Below are 25,418 nucleotides of genomic sequence, written 5' to 3' on the forward strand. Positions count from 1 at the left end.
TATATTGTGAAGGGTAGGTCTGTAGTATAAAAAGGTTTAAAAAAGGCTTAAGAAAAAAAAAGAAGCCACTTGACTGGTGATCAAGCAGTCATGGATCACTCATTTTTACTGGATGACTTTTGAAAATAAAATCTTTATTCGGAGAGATCCAGCTGAGCTATAGACTTCTTTACCTGAAATAACTTGCTCCTTGAGGCTGGAGTAACTGAATAAGAGCCTGGGAATACACTTACTTTACAAAATACCAGAGAATCAGCATACTTTAAATAGGAAGTCTGGTTAAAAAGGATGGTTCTGGGGGCTGTGACAATGAGGTTCTTAGAGAAATTGTTGCCTTACTCCCCCGCCCCCACATTTGAGATCAGCTCTTGCCAAACACCACAAGGCCACCCACCACTCCTTTTCATGCAAAGACATTACAGACCATGTACAACTCTTACAAAGATAACCACCTTCACTCCCCATTCTGCTTGTGCCTGCCCTTCGGGACTAATTCACCTCTCATTTCCTCTTCCAGACAATAGAAGGAGGAGAAGGCAAAAGATAATCAAATGAATACATTAGGGAATGTATTTATACGGACTTGGGGGGAGAAAAACAACTGAAGAAAGAACAGAACACCAGAAATCTGATTTAAAGAACTTGGTGCCATTTGTAACTTTCAGATGCACACAGCGATCTGAGGCAGAAAACGTTGTGCCTCAAAGAAGAGAGAGAAGCACCTGAGAAGTTCTGGTCTCTACTTGTACAACAAACAAGTCACCATTTAAAAATAAGTGCTTTTACAAAGAGAAAGTACTTCCCTGGGGTCTGTAAATACTAATCTGAACGTTCATTCCATACATTTAGCACTTTCCCTCTGACGTATGAAAGAAGAGGCTATTACAATAATTCTGAATGAACAGTTCTAACTGATGAGATTTCACTCTTGCAGAACTGATGGGCAAATGACATTTTTGTGTAAGAGGTTAAACCTGGCTAATACAAGATCTGATATTTGTGATTCCAACCATCACTGGAAAAATCAAATAAAATGGGAACATTCATGTCCTAGAAAAATCACAATGTTGAAGCTGATGTTCTGATGTCTTAAACAAACCCTGCCACACAAGAAACCAGGTGCTCTTACCCCAAGGTGCTAATAAATCCATTTGTCGATCCTTCGGCGTACAGAGAACAAATGTCTCCGATGTGTAGGAAACTAGACATCTTGTCAGACATGTCTTTCTTGAGAATCCTAGACAAAGTAAAATATGCAACATTATTAGAAGGAAAGAAATGCTCGGGGTGGGACGGGGGGTGGGAGAGTCACTGAGAATTGGCTTAGCTCAATTTTCCAAAGCATTCTGCTTAAAAGTCAAATTTAAATCAGTGTGTGACAGGCAGGCAATTCGCTGAGCCAAGCAGGACATATGCAGCCACATTTTTCCCCATCTATTCTTTCATTTCAGGGTATTCCAACCACAGTAAGGCTTGTTTCTAACAAAACTATGACTGAATCCAATTCTCCAAGTTGAAGACCCTCGATAATAAATAGTGAATATAAAGACCACAGGGAAGTCTGCCAAGAACTCTGCAATGATTAGGAGCTGGAAAGTCTGACTTAGGAAATATTAACATGCTCAATCTGCCTCAGGGAATGTTCAGGCAGAAGGAAACACCTGGTATAAAACTTGGTCCGGCAGGGCCTGGGGCTGAGGCACCAAAGGAACAGAATTAATATGAGGAAGCCTAGCAATAAATACCACAAAGCTCTAGGGGCCTTTTAAGAATTCAACAACCTATACACTTCACGCAAATGCTATTCCATTGTCTTTCCTTCTCTTCCTTCACCATGAAACCCATGCAGAGGCAGAAAGACTCAGCACCTGGTCCAAACCCTTCCAACACAACTGAAGACTCAGGCTGCAGTCCCTTAAGAACCCTGGTCAGGAACACACACAGTGAGGGGCAGTGCTAGAACATGTTCATAAATTCAGTAAATCTCTGCACAGCCCAGTAATCACCACACACACAAACAACACACACACACAAATTATTAACAAAAATATTGACATGACTCATAGAAAGAGCTTTCATCAGGGCCATAAACATTGAGGAGTGGGAGTCAATTATAAAAAAAAAAAAAAAAAATCTAACCTGAAATTTACAACACAAGCTCAAGGACTTCGCTAGTGGTCCAGTGGTTAAGATTCAGTGCTTCCACTGCGGGGAGCAAGGGTTCAACCCCTGGTTGGGGAAGTTCAGAGCCCACATGCCACACAGCATAGTTAAAAAGTAAAAATAAAAAACAAGCTCAGTTCTGTGCAAAGAGTGTGTGCTGGCATGGACTGCAGTAGCTCCTCATCATTTCCTCAGGCACCTGGTGTATAGATGTTTAGGGTCACCTCAGTCTTTCCCAGACATCTCCTCCAAACCCAGACCCCCTTAAACATCCTTGCCCATCTCTTTACTCCAGTTTCCCTTCCAGAAAGCATTCACCCCACCACGCCACAAGACTTGGAATGGCGTGGAGAAGTATGCTCTCCTGAAATTGCTTTCCGGGTGCCAAGTTTTCTTTTCAGAAGAATTATGCCTCAGTGATCAGCGGGAAACCTCAAGAAGCATTTCTCCTCCCTTAGTAGGAGTGGCAGGTACTGAAAACAAACCATGAAAGAACCTCTGCTTGTGAGAAACAGTAAGGAAAAACTCATCTGTCCTTCCAGCAGCCAAGATGTTGCAAGAAATAAAGAGCACTGCCTTGAACATGAACTTACGTAGAGAGATTGCGCGCAATTGAGAACACAAACTCTCAAAACGAAAGAGCCAGCATCTCTAGACCTTGGGGAGAGATACACAAACAACAGGCAGAGACTCGGCTCACCACATCCCACTCTCCGAAATCAAATCTATCATCCTGTCATTTCTTCTTAACTGTGTATTTCACACCTATAGGCAAACCGATGTTTTAAAACAGCGGTCCTCAACCTTTTTGGCACCAGGGATTGGTTTTGCTGAAGGCAATTTTTCCATGGACCAGGGAGGGGAGAGGAGGGAATGGTTTGGGGGTGATTCAAGCACATAACATTTATTGGGCATTTTATTTCTACTGCTATTACATCGGTCATCAGGCATTAGATCCCAGAGGTTGGGAACCCCCGTTTTAAACAACATCCCAAAAAGACACCCAAAACAAAACCACTCATGAGCATTGGTATTTCCCTTCTGTGCTTATATTTAAAAGTCTTATAAAGGGTAAGGAAGTCAGTGTACTTCTGGGACTGATTACTGGGAAACAAGTTCTGTTTGAATTTTGAGTCAGACCGAATCTGTGTCTTCACACTAGAAACTTCCAGAAGGATCCAGGGACGATGATGAATGCAGGCGAGCAGATACAGGCTCGGGAGGAGGGCAAGGGACTTGTCTACTGTGACTGAGTCTCTCCCAGCCCTCTTGGCCCCAGTGGAGATCAAGCCGGGAAACAGCAGCATGCCCATGAGTCTCTGAACTTTGATCACAACCTGGTCACCTTACTAAACGCTTTAGGTCCTGAATGGGAAGCACTGGACACTATTCAGTGTCCTGGAATGACAAAGCATGACATACTCAGTATTGCTTGCATTGATAATCGCAACAGAAGTCTGGGCGCCAGGCCCATGCAGCAAGGTTCTCCATTGCCACCATTTCTAATAATAATGGCTAGCATTTGGCAAGCATTATCACGCCCACCACTGTGCGGAGACCTTTACAAATCTTCTCAAATACTCAGGACCACAGCATGAGGCAGGAACTACCATTATTATCATTTTGCTCTTGGGAAACTGAGCTGCCAAAAGGCTAGGATGTCCAAGACATATATAATTAACAAGCAGGAAGGCCAGAGTTATAACTCTGGTCCACATGACTGGTAAACAGAGCTGTTCATCAATGGCGATGCCTGGAACATGGATTAATATGTTAACCATTCTTATTCTTGGTGACAATATTAAGAACTGATTTTCTTTTACGTGCACAATTCCATTTGCTAATTTTTCTTTGGTATTTTCTAATTTTTCTGTCGCTGCCATATAATACTTTTGATAAGTTGGGGGGGAAATTAAGTTTCTTCTTCCTAATCAATATTCTTATTAAGTAGATAGTTGAACAAATAAACTTCAGGCATACTTTATATTTCCTCCTGAAAACATGGGTTAATGCATCCACCAAAGTTAATGGTCCTCAACTGAGCAATCTGCCAGGCATCCTAGTTAAAAAAGATGGGGGCGAGGGCAGGGACAGATTCTTCCCCAGGGTCCCAAACAATGGGTACCCTCACAAAGGACCAGGCAGACCCTCTCTGGTCTGGTGGAAAACCTTTGGAAGCTTCCCCTCACCTACCATTAGCCAAGTGGAGGAAAAGGATGAGGAAGGAGTAAAGGGGAGGAGGGAGGGGCACAACCATCAGTGATGTCCTGGAAGTAAACACCAGGATAGTCAACAGAACAGGCCTCTGGGGTCTGGAGGGGAGGAGGTAGAAAGTCATCCTGGGAGCCATCTTTGGAAGACTTCCTGTTGTTCAGAAGCAGGATGGGAGAGCCTGCCCATGGATCTGATCCTGGACCACTTGTGCCTTTGAACTCCTCATCACCGTACCCAGGGCCCCAGTGTCCTCAAACAGTGGCTGGAGATCACCTCACGGAAGAACAGCTGGTGCCACCCTGCCAGTGAGCTGCAGGACCCTGGTACATCTGACACCTAGGGCTCGCTGCTAAGAAACTCTGAGTTGGTCAGCAGGTATCTATGAGAACAAGCCCAGGTGGTCAGCTCCAGAGCTCCAACCATCTCTCTGTCCACTAGCTGTTATTTCTGGCTGATTTTAGGGCTTCAAATGTCTTTCAAAATCGTGAATCACTACATGGTACAACTGAAACTTATGTAATACTGCAAATTAACTACATTTCAATTTTTAAAAATAAAAAAAATTCTTTATATTAAACTTTCCTTGTCCAGTCTAAGAAAATAACTTCTGGGTATGCAGTGGATAACGTGACAAGCGTAGGTCATAGTATTGTATTGTATATTTGAAAGTTATCAAGAGTAGATCTTAAACGTTTCCTTCACAAGGAAAAAAATTTATAACTGTGTGGTGACAGACGTTAATTGAATTTACTATGGTGATCATTTTGTAATAGATACATACATCAAATCATTATGCTGTACACCTTAAACTTATACATGTTGCCTGTCAAATATCTCAATAAAACTGGAAAAAATTAATAAATTAAAAAAAATCAAATTCAGTAAAAGAAAGGATCTCCTGCATAAGAAGTCAGCTGGGTATCACACAAATGGACTCTTTTGTGTCCTATGACGACATATTTTTACTTTAAGGAAGGTAATTATCCTGCCTAATTCACCCCTTGAGAAAAAGCTGAACAATGTAGAATTATACTGAAACTCCCAACCACAGAGCATTCTGAACTTTCCAAATATACAAAATCATAGAATAAAGGTCGGAAGCAACCCTGTAAACCCTGTAATTCCACGTCTCGCCCAATAATAGAACTACCCCCACCATGTCGCTTAAGGGATGGTCTTGTCTTCCGTGTGGACCGGCAATGAGGCCTATTCTAGGTTCAAAGAGCCTGGCTGGCAAACACTCCTGTCCCCACCCCTCCCCACAATGACAAGCGCCTCCCAGAATCTCTGCTACTGATCTGTCCTCTGATGCTCCAAGACCTCTGAACGCATGCACACACTCTCATTTCTCCTTGAGACTTGGCTTGTCAGAATCCATCCTGTCAGGGTTCCAACCTGGCTCTGTCACCTCTTCTCTGTAGGGCTTCGGGCCAGATCCACACCTTCCCTAAGCCTTACTTTTCCCATCTGTAAAAGGGGGACAAATAGAGTGCTTCCCTCGGCAGGTGGTCATAAGGCTCCATGAGATCGTCTTTATAAAGCACCTGCTGATGTACTGAGCTGGCCAGAAAGTTCATGCGGCTTTTCCCATGAGTGCTTACGGAAACACCCAAGTGAATTTTTTGGCCAACCTGATACCTGGCAGGAAGTTAAATCATGCCATCTATGAAAATTATCAGTATTTCTATATCACCTCCACCTCCCACCACTGCTTTGATCAGTTAATACACCTGAAATAGGCTTCTCACCGAGGCTTGACCCGGGTGGAGAAAGGTAGACCACTCTGGCCTCTGTGTCGTCCACAGGCAGATGGAGCTGGGGCAGGTTTGCTGAGCCTCACATCACCCACTCCCCGAAACTGCTCCCTGAGCAGAGCGGAAAGAAACGGGATGCTGGATTCTATTTGTTAAGAAAGGTGGGGATAAAAATGCACCGATTCAGAGCTCCCCTTGGAGAAAAGAAACCCGGGGTGAAATGGTCCTCTGATTCTGAGGCCACACAGCCTGTGTTGCTCTCGGCCTTTCCTACACCTCCTTGGTCCTCTTGTCCACTCTGCTGCCTCCAGCGGCTTCTATACCACGAAGAGCCACAAGTCTGTATCTCCTGGCCAAGAGCTACTGGGGTTCAGCTCACAATGGACAAGCATCTCAATGGACCAAAAGGAACTCACCCGTCTGCCCAATCTGCTTCTCCTCCTCCACACTCACATCATCGACCTCCACAAGTCTGGGGGCACCTCCCATCCTCTCTCACCTTATCCCTGTCACAGGACTTCTGCTCATGCTGGTCCCTCAGATCCAGAATACACTCATTCCTATTCCATCTCTTGCCCTAATACAAGCCCAGATCTGTCTGGGATCTGTTTGGCATATCACTGCATTCCTATCACCAGTGCGGACCACGTGGTAGGTGCTTAGTAAATATGTCAAATATATGAATTATGACATTTAAATGAACATCAAATCTTACTGATTTTAAGCTTGAATATATTTCTTAAAGCCTCTACTTTTTTTAACTCCTCTGCCCAATCCACAAATCTCAGGCAAAATCATTTTTCAACTGGGCTTCATTCTGCTCCTTGATTTTTTTTTTGTTGTTTCATTTTTAAAAAATTTTTATTAGAGTATAGTTGCTGTAAAGCAACGTTGTGTTAGTTTCTACTACATAGCAAAGTGAATCAGTTATACGTATACATACACCCCCTCCCGTCGGGACTTCCTTCCCATTCAGGCCACCACAGTACCTTAAGTAGACTTCCCAGTGCTACCATTGGGAATACATCCTCACTAGTTATCCACTTTATATATAGTGTCAAAAACATATATACTTCAATCCCAGTCTCTCAGTTCCTCCCATCTCACCTTTTCCCCCTTGGTAGCCACAGATTTGTTCTCCATGTCTCTGTCTCTACTTCTGCTTTGCAAATAAGATCATCCATCCTATTCATCTCTCTCACCTCCATTATTCTACATGTACAGCCAGCATGACCTTTTAGAAGCCTAAGGCAGACCATGTATTCCTCTGCTTAAAACCTTCCCAAGTCTCTTCAGGGCTCTCCATAATCTGGTCCCTGTCTATCTCTTCCTTATCTCTCTGGACTCTCCCCACTGCTTTTACCCTCAAGCACTGATGCATTTTTCCTGATTCCCCCAACATACTGTGTACACTTTCTGTCCCCCAGGTGTTGGCATCCGCTGCTCCAGCTGCCTAACACTCCTTGTGTCCCCCACCTGGGGCTAACTCCCAGTCACCTTTACGGTCCCAGTTTGATGTCACTGCCTCCTGGAAGCCCTGACACCCCAAACCTGAGTTCTACGTTGGCAACACATTTCTCTATCAGTTCAGTTCAGTCGCTCAGTCGTGTCTGACTCTTTGCGACCCCATGAATCGCAGCATGCCAGGCCTCCCCGTCCATCACCAACTCCCGGAGTTCACTCAGACTCACGTCCATCGAGTCAGTGATGCCATCCAGCCATCTCATCCTCTGTCATCCCCTTCTCCTCCTGCCCCCAATCCCTCCCAGCATCAGAGTCTTTTCCAATGAGTCAAGTCTTCTCATGAGGTGGCCAAAGTACTGGAGTTTCAGCTTTAGCATCATTCCTTCCAAAGAACACCCAGGACTGATCTCCTTTAGGATGGACTGGTTGGATCTCCTTGCAGTCCAAGGGACTCTCAAGAGTCTTCTCCAACACCACAGTTCAAAAGCATCAATTCTTCGGCACTCAGCTTTCTTCACAGTCCAACTCTCACCTCCATACATATAGCACCCCAATTACACTATCTGGGCCCACTCCCACTGTCCAAAAATCCCATATTCACTTGTTTGCTAGTTTACCTGTCTTCACCACCAGACCATGAGTCCAGGAGGGCAGGGCTTCTCTGGTGGCTCAGTTGGTAAAAAATCTGCCTGCAATGCAGGAGAACTGGGTTTGATCCCTGGGTCGGGAAGATCACCTGGAGGAGGGCATGGCAACCCACTTCAGTATTCTTGCCTGGAGAAGGCCCATGGACAGAGCCTGGCGGGCTACAGTCCATGGGGTCAAAAGTCAGACACGACTGAGTAACTCAGCACAGCACACAGCACAGCCACGAGGGCCAGGACAGCAGAATGATTCATTCCCACTGCTTCCCAGCCCCTAGCACATTGTCTGGAACATGTAAGCAGTCAAATTTGGGTTCAATGTACTAAAGCGTCAACTTATCTGCTGCTTAAAAGAAATTACACTGTTTCTTAGGGGATTGTTTTTCTAAAACTAATTAAAGCCAAGTTTATGTTGTTGGATCAAAAACAGAGAAGAAAGGCCTCTTGGCCCTTTTCAACAGATTTTTGAGACACTGGGAGCCAGAAACAAAACGTCTAACATCTATCCCTGGAAAGAAGTACCTGTCTCCCACTGACCATCCCTTGGCATGTTCAGAAAGGCCAGAAACATCAACCTAGAACACCTGCATTCAAATTCCATCTTCATCAGTTACCTGCTGTGTGTACTTAAGCAACTTACATAACTTCTGAATTTCAACTCCCTTGTGCATATTTTAAAAAATAAATTGTGTGTGTGGATGGTGGGAGGAGGGTACCATTCCTATTGCTCATCAGGACCTTGCCTCCCATCAGGGTCATCATGAGGGACAAACCAAAAACCCCACACAAAGTGCTCAGCCTAATACCTGGCCCTTACTAAGGGCTCACTTTTTAATTTTCAAGTGAGACTAAAATGAGAACCTTCATTTCACTTCCTTCGAAGTCTTCCCTCCCTACTGCCTGTAACTTGTGCTTCTCTCCTACTTGATAGACCCTTCTCACTCTGTCAGCACTGCTGGAAACATACCCGAATAAACACAGGTCTCAGAAATGTTTCAGTCCTCTGCAGGCCCATCAGGTGGCTGACACTCAGATCATCCAAGGTCCTGTTTCTTGGCCCCCAGATTCAAAATACCTGAGACAGCCAGACCTCAACTCCACTTCCCCTTCTTCTAACATCAAACCAGGCCCCTGCTGGAAGAGGGGTGGGGGTGGAAATCTCTTCAAAGGAATGATAATTCAATATTTAGAACTTTCTTTCACTTTGGTATTGAGACAGGCTAAAGCACAGCCTCATCCAAAAAGAAGTATGTTCATTTCATTTTAAGCAGTTCAAGATAGATTTGGATTTCTCTTTTTTTCTTTCTTTTGCTAAAAGCTTTGTGGTTGAAACTCACTTATTGTCATTTCTTCCATCTATTTCTACTGTATACACTTAACTAATGCCTTATATTCATTTCTCTAAAAAAAAATAGTAATCTCAACTTTCGCCTACTCACCACTCAAGACTTTAAAACTTAGCAACTTCTGAAATGAGACCAAATTAGAACACTTTCATTAACCAAGAAGTGAACTAAGGTTATCACTTAAACCTCAAGGGTGGATGGACAAAGGAGGAAATCAGAATCGTGACCTCACAGCAGTGAACATACCCCAAAGCCACAGACTCCCACATTTTTACTGACCACAGAAGCAAGCCTTTTTATTTCATTAAGATGAAGCCACCTGATCTTTGGGACTGAACAGCCTTTCAGTCATCAGGGGACAAAAAGAAACCCACTGACACTGCCCTTAAGTTCAGCCTTTCCAACACAGGAGGGATAAGCTAGGAGTTTGGGATTAACATATGCACACGACTATATATAAAACAGATAATCAACAAGGACCTACTATATAGCACAGGGAATTCTACTCAATACTCTGCGATAGCCTACATGGGAAAAGAATCTTTAAAAAAACATGTGGATATATAAGTGATTCACTTTGCTATACACCTGAACTAACACGATACCGTAAATCAACTATCCATGAAGTTGCTCAGTCGTGTCCAACTCTTTGCGACCCCATGGACTGTAGTCCACCAGGCTCCCCCATCCGTGGGATTTTCTAGGCAAGAATACTGGAGTGGGTTGCCATGTCCTTCTCCAGGGGGATCTTCCCGACCCGGAGATCAAACCCGGGTCTCCTGCATTGTGGGCAGACGCTTTACCGTCTGAGCTAAAACTATACTCAATTATAATTTTAAAATAAATTAAAGTTTGGCCCTTCCAAGCTCTGATGTCAGGTAGAAAACCCCCTCATATTGCCTGCCCTCTCCCTTCCATCACTCACTCCCTGATGACCAGCTATCCCAAATGCTGTACTGCCCACTCGCCTTAACTATGACAATCTTGTACACATCACCCAAGACACAGGCAAACTACTCCCCAGAGGCCTGCATTTGCACTCACCTAGGGCTTCCCTAGTGGCTCAGCTGGTAATGAATCTGACTGCAATGCGGGAGACCTAGGTTCAATCCCTGGGTTGGGAGATCCCCTGGAGAAGGGAAAGGCTACCCACTCCAGTATTCCGGCCTGGAGAATTCCATGGACAGTATAGTCCATGGGGTCGCAAAGAGTCGGACACAACTGAGTGACTTTCACTTCACTTTCCTTCTTAAACACTGAAATTGGCTAGCATGGAGTAGCTCATGTACTTCTAACAGCTTCACCCTGACACTTTTAAAACCATTTGTGAGGGAACCCATGGGCAATAAAACTTAAAGACAATCTAACTTCTATCCTACAAAACAACTTCATCTGAATCCAGAAGCTTCAACTACCACCAAGTAAGGGGTTGTAGAGTAACAGCCATTAAGGAAGTTGCATTTGAAGTGACTGTTTTCAGACACGGAGAGGAACCCACGCTTTTTCATTGTTTAATGACCCTACCCACTACAGAACTTCTGGACTGGTTGGTGTAATCTTGCTCATCTAAAAATAATGAACACACACACCACTGCCTTCCAAGTTCGCAATGTTCCTTTGCAGTGCAGGAGAAGCTTTAGCTGGGAAGCAACTTCAGTTTTGCAAGAACAGCTTAAATGCATTCCCGTGCATTTATGTCTGAATAGAAAGCTCTGATACAATACCCAGACTTAGGGACATTCAATTGCATCCTGCTACTTAAGCCTTCAGCTTCCCCTCTCAAATGTTCCATGCCACCACCCAACCTTCTGAAAAGCCTACCTATTCTATAAGTGGTTACCTATCCTACCAGTGGCTTTTACTGGTGCCCCAGGGACTCTTAAGAGCTCCCAAGACCCTTTCAGAGGATCTTCAAAGTCAAAACTATTTTCATAAGATCACCAAGGTGTCACTGCCTTTTCTCATGCAGAGTGGAATTCTCCAGAAGCTGCAAGACATGTGATTCACAACAGATTGGAGGCAGGGGCAGGTCTGAGTCCAGTTACCTTCCATTAAGCTAGATCTAAAAGCAGTTTGGGCTTCCCTGGTAGCTCAGTGGTAAAGAATCTGCCTGCCAATGTAGGAAACCCGGGTTTGATCCCTGGATCTGGAAGATCCCCTAGAGGAAGGTCTGGCAACCCACTCCAGTTTTCTTGCCTGGGAAATCCCATGGACAGAGGAGCCTGGCGGGCTATACAGTCTATAGGATCACAAAACAATTGGACATGACTTAGCAACTAAACAACAACAACAAAAGCATTTTACAGAGAAATGTAAAATAATGACACTCTTCTCGCTGAATTTTTGTTTTGGGAAATATAATTACTGCCCATAAAAAAATATGTTACTGTATTAATGTGCAATAGGTTTACTTTTCATATTTTCTGTGTGAATTTTCTAAGTGTTAATTTTGAATATTATAAATACAGATTGGTATAACTGACGTCAATAGAAGTTCTTTGCGGTCCTCATCTATTTTTTTCTTAAATTATGAAAGTATGAAAACACATTTACAGGTGACTTAGAAAATACAGAACAAGGTTACATATAGTTCCACTATATACTATAATTATTTTTAAGTAGATAATATCTTTAGTTGGAGTTTCAGTATCAAACTCTCGAAAATTAACAGAATGAATATACAGAGAGGTAGGATACAGGAGACCTGAAAACAAATTCAACATAACCTCAGTTAATTTTTAAGCATCAAAACCTGAAGTCTGAAAAAAGTGCTTCAACAAATTTTAAGATTTACTCTGGCACTGGCTGGCTGTGCAGTGAGGAGTCATACAGTACAAATATGAAAAACTGGATCGAACAGGATTAAAATGCAAAATATACAACTTAATAGCCAGGGCTTTAGACAGGATTCCTTGATTTGAAACCTAAATCCTTTTTATTCAACATACTGAATACCTACTAGATATTAGCCCTGCTCTACTCTAGGTGCTAAGGATGGAGGTCAAATAAGACAGTCAAGGTCCCTGGCTCTCATGACACGCATATTTTAGTGAAGACAGTAAACAAACAAAAAATAAAACAATCAAGTCAAACAGTGGTAAGTACTATGCAGAGAATTAAAACTGTCACCCAATTATGGCTGGTCAGAGAACAAGTTGAGACATGCAAGTAAGAGCTGAAAGTCAAGACAGAGGCAGTCATGCAAAAAAAAAAAAAAAAGACAGGCAGAAGAGCATTTCAGGCAGAGAAAATAGCTCTGTACGGTACAAAGGCCCTATAGCAGAGCAGTGTTTGATAAGTCCATGAAACAAGACAACCAGCCACAAAGTTGAGAGCATTAATGGGGAAAGGAAGGAAAGTACTGGGTAAGGCTAGGGGGAAAAAAGCCAGTTCCAGTGGGACTTGACCAGGGTAAAACGTGTGACTTTACTACAGCTGTGATGGGATGTTCGTAACCTTGACCAAAGTATTATACGTACTCTTTCTGGGCTTCGAGTTCCTCATCTACAGAATGGGGATCATAAAATTGTGTTGAGGATTAAATGAGAAAAAGCAAATCAATGGACTAAGCACACAGGAAGCAAAACACAGGAAACATTTCTCTTTGCTGTCATGCTACCTAATATTTTCTGATCTGTTCTCTTTTCTACTCTCATAAACCACTCACATTAAACTTTTTAGGGCTCATAATCAGTTGACAATCAGCCTATCAACCAGCAAGTCCAAATGAATGTAGACAAGGGGACACACTGTGACATGGCGTTTATCTGAATATGCCAATGCCAATTCCAGCAAAAGGTTCTCCAGCTATTTCAAGGAAGACCGGAACCACCCAAGCACCGCCAGGTGAAGAACAGATGACTACACAACACCCACGCAGCCCTTCTCAGTCCACCCTGGCATCACCAAGATTTGTCACTCGGCCCCAAAGCACCATACTCTTGGAAAGTCATTCTTCTGCTGAAAAAATGCAGCCAATGGAAATCCACCAGCCCTTCCTGCCCTTTCTTGGCATATCCACATCGCCTCCACCCCTAAAAAACAAAGGGCTCTTGCCTAAGTCTTTCAGGGCTGGTTTCATTGCTGCTTGCTTTAAAAATGATCGCTTAAAAAGAATAAAGGCATAAAGCTTCCTTTAAAGCAGATTCTTTACCATCTGAGCCACCAGGGAAGCCCCCTTTAAAGTTAGGCTGTGAAGAAGAGGGCTCATGTACAAAGATTGACAAGTGACAAGTGCCTGGAGATCCAAGAGGTCACAGGCAGCTGGCCCCATGCAAACGTGAGGGACCACAGTCAACACCAACACAAAAAGGCATCACTACACTTTTAGGTCAAGCAGCCCCTCCCGTGGGCAAAGCTGGGCAAACCATAAGGGCTTTCAGAAGAAAAGCAAGAGTATGCCCAGAAAAAGGAAGAGTGGCCAGCATTTGATCAATCTCCTGGCTAGTAGCCAAGGACGCTCCCTCCAGAGAGGCACAAGTCACGGTGAGACGCCCTCGCCCAGGCACATATATGGTAATATGGCTGTAAATCCGGGAAGGGGGTGCGGGAGAGAAAAACCCATCCTGTTCACTATGGACTCCTGCAAGAGAAGAGGTTCTCTTTACAATCACCTCTGCGTCTGTTACTGGGGACTCTCACAGTTAATTTTGGAACTTCCTTTGAGCAAAGCTATCTTGCCGATATCATCATCTTTATTGTGAAATGAGGATGAGCAGCACCCCGTTTTTTAGTTGGACAGATGCCCCCACCACCAACCACACTTCCATGCAGCCCCCTCCTTGCCTTCTTGTCCCCTTAGCGTCTAATCAGACTATCCCTCAGACACGCAGCATGTCCCCATAAAGAGATAATTTATTCTATTGCACAAAGCACTTCTCCCCGGAGCACAGAAAATAGCCTTGTGCTTTCATTTTCAGCTAGTCCCAAAGGAAATCACCGACTCAGAGATTTCGACTTTCAGCAGGGCCCTCCGTGACAATCTCAGAAGTAACAGTCGTAAATCTGAAGTTCGGAACCATTCTCTAGTTTAAATATTGCTCTTTCAGATGTCTCACACACACACACAGATAAACCTACCTGCTTTTTCACAGACATGTCCACTAAATAAACTCTTCCCCAAAACGGTAACTGATCTACAGAGTTATTTTTCAGAAAAGATGTCAGTGCTGACATATGCCTCCATGCCTATTCCTAAAGGCCGACGTAACAGAAGCCCATTGAGAGCTCAAAGTTGGCAGTCAGAGCACTTTACCCTTGGTGCGGAGAGGTCATTTAGCCAAAATTCCTCATTTTATAGGTGGAAACAAACACCTTCTGAGTGATTTCATGGAGGTCACATACCCGATTAGTAGCTAAAGCCTGCAGACCACAGGGCTCTGGGAACCAAGGCTAGTGCTTTGGGGGAAGGGATGAGGAGAGTGTTTATTTGGTTAAAAAGTTAAAGTCAGTCCTGGCCTGAGAAGACCCCACTCTGCCCACAACCTGAACCACACACACACACACACAAAAAAAAGAAAGAAAAAAGCAAGTTAGATTAATATCCTTAGAGTGAGATAAAAAGTCTCACTAAGTCTGGGAAAAATCACTCCAGGATAAGCTTTCTCAGTCTCAAGGCTTTTGTCATGGGCCGGGTGGTGGGGGGCCAGGGGGGCGCGTAGAAAATTTCTTTGTTGTGGGGGACCCGTCCTATGCACTATAGGATGTAGGATGTGTAGGGACATCCTTGGCCTCAACTCACTAGACGCCATTAGCAACCTCTCCCCCTCAGCGGTGACAACAAAAAAAGTCCCTAGACATTGCCTAATGTCCCCTGGGGGCTGAACCACTCTGCTGGAAAGGTTTGGTTTTGTTCTGATCTCTGAGATCGTGTGCAACCATCTATTATTCTACAACTTGGCAGTAATGCCCCAAAGCAGGTATTTTTACACCTATGCTACAGAAGAGGAAACAGATGCACAGATGTCACATGTTTTGTTTCTACTGAACAGGCAGGCGACACCCAGTCCCCGGGAGTCCCCATCCCTCAGATGAGCAACGCAGCACCGTTTCACCCTGAGACCAGCTCCTGCACTGCCTCGTTCCTACTTCCACTCCCCTTCAGCAACCACCACCAACTTCCCAAGCTGACGCCCTAAAGGCAGCTGTGCTGAGCAGTCTTCAAAGCGACCACAAAGAAATGCTGAAGACCTTTATACCCTGTCCTTAACTTCACTCTTCATGGCAGATGGGGCTTTTCAAAGCAACAGGCCAACTCAAGAGATAGGTCATCAAGCGTGTGCTTAGTCGCTCAGTCATGTCTGACTCTTTGCAACTCCATGGACTGTAGCCCACCAGGCACCCCGTCCATGGGGATTATCCAGGCAAGAATACTGGAGAGTTGCCATGCCCATCTCCAGGGGATCTTCCCAACCCAGGGAGCAAACCCAGGTCTCCCACATTGCAAGCAGATTCTTTACCCTGTGAACCACCAGGGAAGCCCATGAATACTGGAGTGGGTAGCCTATCCCTTCTCCAGAGGATCTTCCTGACCCAGGAATTGAACTGGGGTCTCCTGCATTGCAGGTGGATTCTTTACCAGCTGAGCCACCTGGGAAACCCTTACGTCATCAAGAGAGGGGTACAAAAAATTAGATTAAGTAGTAGCCTACAGGGCTTCCCTGGTGGCTGAGTGGTAAAGAATTTGCCTGCCAGAGCAGGAGACACAGGTTTGATCACTGTTCCAGAAAGATCCCACATGCTGCAGAGGAACTAAGTCCATGTGCCACAGCTACTGAGCCTGTGCTCTAAAAGCCCAGGAAGTGCAACTATGGAGCCCGTGTGTCACAACTGTTGAATCCTGAGTGCCCTAGAGCATGTGCTCTGCAGCAAGAGAAGCCACCCCAATGAGAAGCCTGAGCACCATCACTAGAGAGTAACCTCTGCTCGCCAAAACTAGAAAAAAAGCCCTTGCAGCAACAAAGACCCAGCACAGCCCAAAATAAAAAAAAAAAAAAAAAACAAAATTAAAAAAAAAATACTTATTTTTATTTATTTGGCTGCTCTGGGTCTTAATTGCAGCACATGGGATTTTTAGCTGCTGCATGTGGGACCTAGTTCTCTGACCAGGGATCAAACTCAGTTCCCCTGCATTGGGAGCTCTGCGTCTTAACCACTGGACCACCAGGGAGGCCCCAACATAACTTTTTTAATTAAAAAAAAAAAAAGAAGTAGCCTACAACCTTCAAAGGGAGATAAAACATAGATAAATAACCTCATTCACAAGTAACTGTGAGTGCTTACTAAGTGCCAGGTACTCCAGTGGAGGAATAAAAATCAAAAAGGCCCACAGACAGAAAGTGCCAAGGCCTTACAAATCACAAAGACTGTTTTGTTTTGCTTTTTTTTCTTTGCTGCACCACCTGACCCGTAGGATCCTAGTTCTCCAACCAGGGATCAAACCTGAGCCCCTTGCATTGGAAGCACAGAGTCTTAACCACTGGACTGCCAGGGAAGTCCCACAAATGACAAAGACTTTTAAGTTTCAAGGAAGGTTTCCCAGAAGAGGAAGAGCTGGCTGAGAAGAGAAGCATCTGGCAAGGTGGACAGAGAGGCTGGGACCAGGGTCAGCTGCGGAAAGCCCATGGGCAAAGGCACAGAGACAGGATGTGATTGTACATATGGCAGGCAAATATAGGTGAATGTCCCCAAGTCTGGGTGTTGAATTAGCTTTTTCTGTTCAGAAATACGTGCAAGTGAAGGGGTTATGGGGAGTTTTTTAAGCTGTTTTTGCAAAACAAAATCACTTCCCAGAAAAAACTGCTCCTGAAATGCAAATGAACACTGAAGAACTTGGAGGCTAGTAATATTTTTTTCATCTGTTCATCTTTTTCTGATGAGCAACACTATACCAGTCTAGAAGTTCTGCTGACTCAAAGGGTCATAGAACATTATAAACTGCAAGTTCTTCAAAGTTTGCAACAACCAGTTACAACTTTCTTTATATCTGTGGCTTCACAATCCTAAGTAGCTTTTATATGAAGCTTTTGGTCTCTACCTCTGTCTGAACAGCCAGTTGAAAAACTGTCTCAATGTAAGCACGGAAAGCTCCCATTTTTATTATCGAGAATCCTGCCAGACTTCCATATACTCACCTAAATTGGTCATTTTACCTACTTTTCCTTTTAACTGCACATGAGAAGGCTGTGAGGGAAAAGTACAAAGATCAGTTTCAACAGGTGAAAGCTAGCCATGCAAAAACAAAGTAATTATAAAAATAAATTCTGAAAAAGCACAGGGCCGCCAAGCACCATCCGGCACAGATCTTTTCATATTTTCACATGCGTTAAGAATCCCCTGGGGATCTTGCTGAAGTGCAGTTTCAGATTCAGTGGATCTGGGGTGGGGCTTCAGAGTCTGCATTTCTAACAAGTTCTCAGTTTGAAGCCAGTGATGCAGATCTGGTGGCCACAAATGGGGCCATAATAACGTAGGACAATGGACAGTGTTTCTCAGACTTTGAGCAGCGACTCACAATAAGAAATGCATTGAACTTAACAACCCAAAGTTTATTCTGTGTGTATGGTGTATGTGTGTGTGTGTGAAAAAGAGAAACAGAGACACAGAATGAGAAATCTGTTGCAACACACACACACACTTAAGTACCCATACTTTGATGTTTTCTATTCTGGTCTACTTTATCCAAGAAACTGCCTATTAAGGTCCACCAGAGAGATGTCACAACTTCTTAATGGGCTGCCACAGTTTGAAAAACATGGATGTAGAACAAGAGTAACATTCCTGCTTGTCCGGGGAGAAATGAATCTCAGCCTCAGCATACTAAAACTGAGACCAATTTGAAAAGAGTGTGTTTAGAATTTTTTCCCCCAAAGGTAAGGATATATCAATTACATTTTGGAAAGCCTTTCATGAAAAATGTTCAGGTTTTAGACGGGTGGGATGGGGAAGGAGGCGGGAGGGAGGTTCAAGAGGGAGGGGACATATGTATACCTACGGCTGATTCATGTTGAAGTCCGGCAGAAACCAACACAATACTGTAAAGCAATTATCTTTCAATTAAAAATAAATTCTAAAAAATAAAAATGTTCAGGTTTTACAGTGCTCTGTGACAACCTAGACGGGTAGGATGGGATGGGAGATGGCGTAGAGGTTCAAGAGTGAGGGACATATGTATACCTGTGGCTGATTCAGGTTGCGGTATGGCAGAAACCAGCAAAATACTGTAAAGCAATTATCTTCCAATAAAATATTTAAAAAATGATGATTAGATCTAAAAAGCAAAAGTTCAGCTTTTAAATTTCCTTCATTTTAACTTATTTTCTGACCCATATGATGAGAATGAGAAGAGTACTCAAAAGAACTAGGGCTTCTTGGATAAATGACTCATGACAGGTCTGCATCATGGAATAGAGAGAATGAGGCTGGAACGTCTCATCATACAAGCAGGAAGTCTAAGACCACTGGGGTGGTGTCTTTTGAATTGACTTGAGTAGCCTCTCTCTTACTGAGCAGAGATGGATAATCTGAGTATCTGTAAGGATAACGAAAGAAAATGAAGCATAGGAAACATGTTTAAATCCATGAGTTTACTATGATACTAAAAAAAAACACACAAATCGGTCAACCCGGTAAAGACTTTCTCAACAGTGGCACTGCTGATACTTTGGACTGGATCCTTCTGTTCCTCAGGGCCGTGAGACGGAATGATGGCAACCGAGTAGCATCCCGGGCCGCTAAGCACTGGATGCCAGTTGCACCCTCTCCCTAGTTATGACAGCCAAAAATGTCCCCAGATATTGCCTCACATCCCCCACTAGAGAACCACTGCTATGGATCATGCTCAGGGAATCAACTCGTTACCTTTGAAAACTAAAACACAGGGAGACAGAAGTACTGATCTTGTCTTTTGTTTATATACTTTAACTATACCCTAGGGAGGGCTTCCGTGGTGGCTCAGTGGTAAAGAATCCACTTGCCAATGCAGGAAACTCAGCTTCGATCCTTGGGTCAGGAAGATTCCCTGGAAAAGGAAATGGCAACCCACTCCAGGATTCTTGCCTGGGAATTCCCATGGTGTGCTACAAAGAGTCGGACACGACTAAATGACTTAAACAACAATATGCTGCTGCTGCTACTAAGTCACTTCAGTCGTGTCCGACTCTGTGCGACCCCATAGACGGCAGCCCACCAGGCTCCCCCGCCCCTGGGATTCTCCAGGCAAGAACACTGGAGTGGGTTACCATTTCTTTCTCCAATGCATGAAAGTGAAAAGTGAAAGTGAAGTCGCTCAGTCATGTCCGACTCTAGCGACCTCATGGACCGCAGCCTACCAGGCTCCTCCATCTATGGGATTTTCCAGGCAAGAGTACTGGAGTGCGGTGCCATTGCCTTCTCCAACAACATGGCCTAGGGAAGTAAATATTAAGTTGGCCATAAAGTTTGTTTGGGTTTTTCCATAACATCATATAGAAAAACCCAAGTAAACCTTTTGGCAAATATACTAAGTAGAGAAAGTTTCATTTCACAAAATATTCCAGCTAATAAATACAGAAAAATAGAAGCTTTACAGTTCAATTGAACTAACAGATTGAAGCAGTAAGCATCACTTGATATTAATCACAAGAAGGCATATCCATACATATCACACACTCCCCTGAGTGAGCTCACAAAACAGACTTGGTGGGGGCAAGTGACTCTGATCAAGGCCCTACTTCTAACTATAAAATTAAACATAACAAATATAGAGGAGAGAGGAACCTGTTCAACTGCATCACACTGATACAGTCGGCAAAATCCAGCCTATAAGAAAAGGTATCATGCTGTGAAAGTGCTGCACTCAATATGCCAGCCAATTTGGAAAACTCAGCAGTGGCAACAGGACTGGAAAAGGTCAGTTTTCATCCAATCCCAAAGAAAGGCAATGCCAAAGAATGCTCAAACTACCGCACGACTGCACTCATCTCACACGCTACCAAAGTAATGCTCAAAATTATCCAAGCCAGGATTCAGCAATACGTGAACCGTGAACTTCCAGATGTTCAAGCTGGTTTTAGAAAAGGCAGAGGAAACAGAGATCAAATTGCCAACATCCACTGGATCATCGAAAAAGCAAGAGAGTTCCAGAAAAACATCTATTTCTGCTTTATTGACTATGCCAAAGCCTTTGACTGTGTGGATCACAATAAACTGTGGAAAATTCTGAAAGAGATGGAAATACCAGACCACCTGATCTGCCTCTTGAGAAATTTGTATGCAGGTCAGGAAGCAACAGTTAGAACTGGACATGGAACAACAGACTGGTTCCAAATAGGAAAAGGAGTTCGTCAAGGCTGTATATTGTCACCCTGCTTATTTAACTTATATGTAGAGTACATAATGAGAAACGCTGGACTGGAAGAAACACAAGCTGGAATCAAGATTGCCAGGAGAAATATCAATAACCTCAGATATGCAGATGACACCACCCTTGTGGCAGAAAGTGAAGAGGAACTAAAACGGCTCTTGATGAAAGTGAAAGTGGAGAGTGAAAAAGTTGGCTTAAAGCTCAACATTCAGAAAATGAAGATCATGGCATCCGGTCCCATCACTTCATGGCAAATAGATGGGGAAACAGTGGACACAGTGTCAGACTTTATTTTAGGGGCTCCAAAATCACTGCAGATGGTGACTGCAGCCATGAAATTAAAAGACACTTACTCCTTGGAAGGAAAGTTATGACCAACCTAGATAGCATATTCAAAAGCAGAGACGTTACTTTGCCAACAAAGGTTCGTCTAGTCACGGCTATGGTTTTTCCTGTGGTCATGTATGGATGTGAGAGTTGGACTGTGAAAAAGGCTGAGTGCCGGAGAATTGATGCTTTTGAACTGTGGTGTTGGAGAAGACTCTTGAGAGTCCCTTGGACTGCAAGGAGATCCAACCAGTCCATTCTGAAGGAGATCAGCCCTGGGTGTTCACTGGAAGGATTGTTGCTGAAGCTGAAACTCCAGTACTTTGGCTACCTCATGCGAAGAGTTGACTCACTGGAAAAGACCCTGATGCTGGGAGGGATTGGGGGCAGGACGAGAAGGGGATGACAGAGGATGAAATGGCTGGATGGCATCACCGACTCGATGGATGTGAGTTTGGGTAAACGCCAGGAGTTGGTAATGGACAAGGAGGCCTGGCGTGTGCGATTCATGGGGTCGCAAAGAGTCGGACACGACTGAGCGACTGAAATGAGTTTCTTTAATAACAACCAAAAAATGCATGGGGTGGGGGGAGAGGTAACAAGTAAATATACAAATTAAAAGACACATCAATCATTTGTAATTTCAGATCAGATCAGATCAGTCGCTCAGTTGCGTCCGACTCTTTGCGACCCCATGAATCGCAGCACGCCAGGCCTCCCTGTCCATCACCAACTCCCAGTTATTTGGTTCCTTATTCAAACTGTTTAAAGTATTCGTATCTGTTATTGATATATATATATGTTGAAATAATAAGTTTATTTAAATCAAGGAGGTGAGAACACAGACTAGTTTTTAAAATTTGCTTTCCCCCACCCTGAGATGGATAATAGTATTGTGATTATGTTTTTTTTAAGACTCCCGATGTCAGCAATATATACTACAATATAGATGAACTAGTATATCTGAGATTTCCTTCAATGTCATCCAATAAGAGACAGGAGGGTGTTTGAGAATGCAGCTAAAGATGGGTGATGAATTGATAAACTATGGAGGGTGGGTGAAGAGTAAAGAGGGGTTCATAACACTAAGACTGCTACTACTACATGTGTTTCTAACTTTCTACAGTACAGTTTTCCTTTTAAGTGCCAACAAACAAGTGTGCCTGGAGGACTTCCCTGGTGGTCCAGTGGTTAAGAATCTGCCTTGCGATGCAGGGAGAGCAGGTTCCATTCCTGGTCAGAAACCTGAGATCGCACAGGTTGTGGAGCAACTAAGCCCACATGCCATAACTACTGAGCTTGAGTGCTCTGGAGCCCCAGGGCCATCAGTAGACAGTCCAACTGCTGCAACAAAAGGTCCCACACGATCCACAAAGATCACCTGTGCTGAAACTCAGACTCAAAGGAGCCAAATAAATATTAAAAAAAAAAAAAAAAAGTGCCTGGCCTTAACAGGGTTTGGTGACTTTGCAGAACAAATGAGAAATTCTTTATTTAAATGAATGACTACTAGCCTTTACCTCCGTAATATGATAACTGACATTTGAATAGTGCCCTACCACCCATTTAGTTTTCCTTTTAAATTCTTTTCTCCCTATTTTTTTAAAATTTGTATTGGAGTATAGTTGATTTATAATGTTGTGTTTCAGGTGTACAGCAAAGTGAATCAGTTATAAAAACAGTACAAAATGAGTGAGAAAACCTGGATTCTATGACGGTGATGGAACGTGAACGATACACTTTTTCTACCCTAATGATTCCATACATGTCCTCATTCCAGTGAAATCCCATCAAAAGTACCTTTAGATAAATAACTTAGACATCTATTTCTTAACAAGAAAAGATGTTCACAATACAGAGTGCAAAAGGCAAGGTACCAAACAGGAGGCATGACACCCTTTTAATGAAATTTAAACATACATGTAATTTTTATGTCTATACTTAGAAGGAAAGTCTGAAATTCTCATCTTGGCTGGTGGGACTGGGAGTGACTGGGTTTTTTGTATTTGTTTTTGTTTATATACCCTAATGTTTCACAACTGAATACGTACATCTTATGCAAAAAGTAACGATATATATCCTTGTTACAAGTTTGTACACATGGAGGGGTCGACTTCACTCATCAAGGAGAATCACTTACATGGAACTTCATATTCCCCAAGGATGATATTAGATAGCAGAGCATGAATCCTCTTCCTGTAATTCCTTAATATGAAACTAGACAGACTGTAGGGTGGCCATAGGGCAAAAGATTCATAATGCAGATAAATCCCTAGGAATATCATTAGGTTCTTAGAACATTTTTGTTATCTAAGCCAACTGTAACTTCACCTATTTTATCAAAGATGCCTTTCCTCCTGAAATGAATTACAGTCCCACACATATCGGGTGATTAACTAGACAGTCTAGAAATCTGGGTTTTACTCACCACCACGCCCATCAAGTTCCGGGTGATCCTGACAGCCTCCCAAAGTCTCTCTGGAGAGGACAAGGTGGTTCAGTGATGCTGAGAACCACTGAGAATTCTGCTCGAGTTTAGAAATCCTCAGGGAACAAATAACGGCTAACTGGCAAAGACCTGGTCCCTGCACATTCTGTCCTGGATTCCTTTGGTGGGAACGCCTACACTCTCCCTCAGCTGCAGCCACTCTGGCCTCCTCGCCCTTCCTCTAACACGCCCCACCTGCTCCCACCCTAGGGTCCTGCCACTTGCCGCTGGGCCCTCTGGAACACCCATCCCCAACCAGACACCTACCTGGCTCACCCACTCACTTCCTTCAGATCTCTACTAATGAGCCCTTTCCTGATTCCAACCCCCACCACAGTACTCCCTGATCCCCCTTACCCTGTTCTGTTGCTGTTACCCTTCCTTTTTATTGTGGTAAAATACACATGCATAACATAAAATTTACCATTTTTAAGTGTATGATTCAGAGGCATTAAGTACAGTCACCTTGTTCTGCAACCATCACCACAATCCATTTCCAGCACCTTTTCATCTTCCCCAAAAGGAAACTCCGTGCCCATTAAACTCATTCCCCAGCACCCCCACCCAGGGCAGCCACTATGCTGCTTTCTGCCTCTGTGAACGTGATTGCCCTAGAGACCTCTTCAAAGTGGAACCATATACTATTTGCTCTTTTGCATCTGGCTTCCCTGGTGGCTCAGACAGTAAAGAATGTGCCTGCAAAGTAGGAGACTCCAGTTCGATCCCTGGGTTGGGAAGACCCCCTGGAGAAGGAAAGGACCACCTACTCCAGTATTCTTGCCTGGAGAATTCTACAGACAGGGGAGTCTGGTGGCTACAGTCCATGGGGTCACAAAGAGTCGGACATGACTGAGTGATGACTAACACTTTTCACTTTCTATTTCACTTAACTGAATGTTTTCAAGGCTCATCTCTGTTGCAGCCAGTATCAAAATTTCATTTCTTTTTACCGCCTAATAATATTCCACTGTGCAGATATACCATACCTTTTTTATCCACTCATCTTTCTGTGAACATCTGGGTTATTTCCATCTTTTGGCTATCATGAATAATGCTGCTGTGAACATGGCTGTACCAATATGTTTGAGTTCCTGCTTTCAATTCCTTGGGGTATATACTCAAAAGCGGAACTGCTGGATTATCTGGTAATTTCTATGCTTAATTTGTTGAGGGACAGCCATATTGTCTTCCACAGCAGCTGCAACATTGCATGTTCCCACCAACAGTGCATAAGGGTCCCAATTTATCCACTTCTTCAGCAACACTGTTGTTTTCTCTTACTCCGCTTTATTTTTCCTCAAATCATTTACTGCCTGTCATACTATAATACTTGCTTTTTATACTGGCTGCCTCCCCTGAACTAGGATTTAAGACCTCTTAGGAACAGGATGCTCGAGGACTATTCCTGGTGGTCCAGTGATTAAGAATTTGCCTCTCCTTACAGAGGATATGAGGGTTCAATCCCTTGGCAGGGAACTAAGATCCCACTTACAACTTAGCCTATATGCTGCAACTAGAGAAAGCTTGTGTATCACAACAAGACCCAACGCAGCCAAAATTTAAAAAATAAAAGGTATAGGACTTCTATTGCTGTAACCTCAGCATCTAGAACACACCCTGGCACATAGCAGGTACTCAAAAAATTTCAATGAAGGAATACAATAGTTTAACCATAAT

General features: G+C 43.6%; 1 protein-coding gene across 10 annotated transcripts in view; it reads right to left on the reverse strand.

Annotated features, from left to right (window-relative positions):
- Positions 1 to 25,418, reverse strand: part of ITPR1 (inositol 1,4,5-trisphosphate receptor type 1) — a 354,027-nt gene that overhangs the window by 324,675 nt on the left and 3,934 nt on the right. For 9 of the 10 annotated variants that reach the window (XM_044934302.1, XM_044934310.1, XM_044934306.1 and 6 more), the window contains one exon: positions 1,130 to 1,237. In XM_044934302.1, the coding sequence (XP_044790237.1) occupies positions 1,130 to 1,221 (92 nt within the window). In that variant the 5' untranslated portion in view covers positions 1,222 to 1,237. Of the gene's footprint in view, positions 1 to 1,129; positions 1,238 to 6,125; positions 6,149 to 25,418 lie in introns of those variants that run through there. The other variant, XM_044934303.1, reaches the window with a different exon arrangement.

Source organism: Bubalus bubalis, chromosome 21, assembly GCF_019923935.1.
Source record: "Bubalus bubalis isolate 160015118507 breed Murrah chromosome 21, NDDB_SH_1, whole genome shotgun sequence".
Taxonomy (NCBI): Eukaryota; Metazoa; Chordata; class Mammalia; order Artiodactyla; family Bovidae; genus Bubalus; species Bubalus bubalis.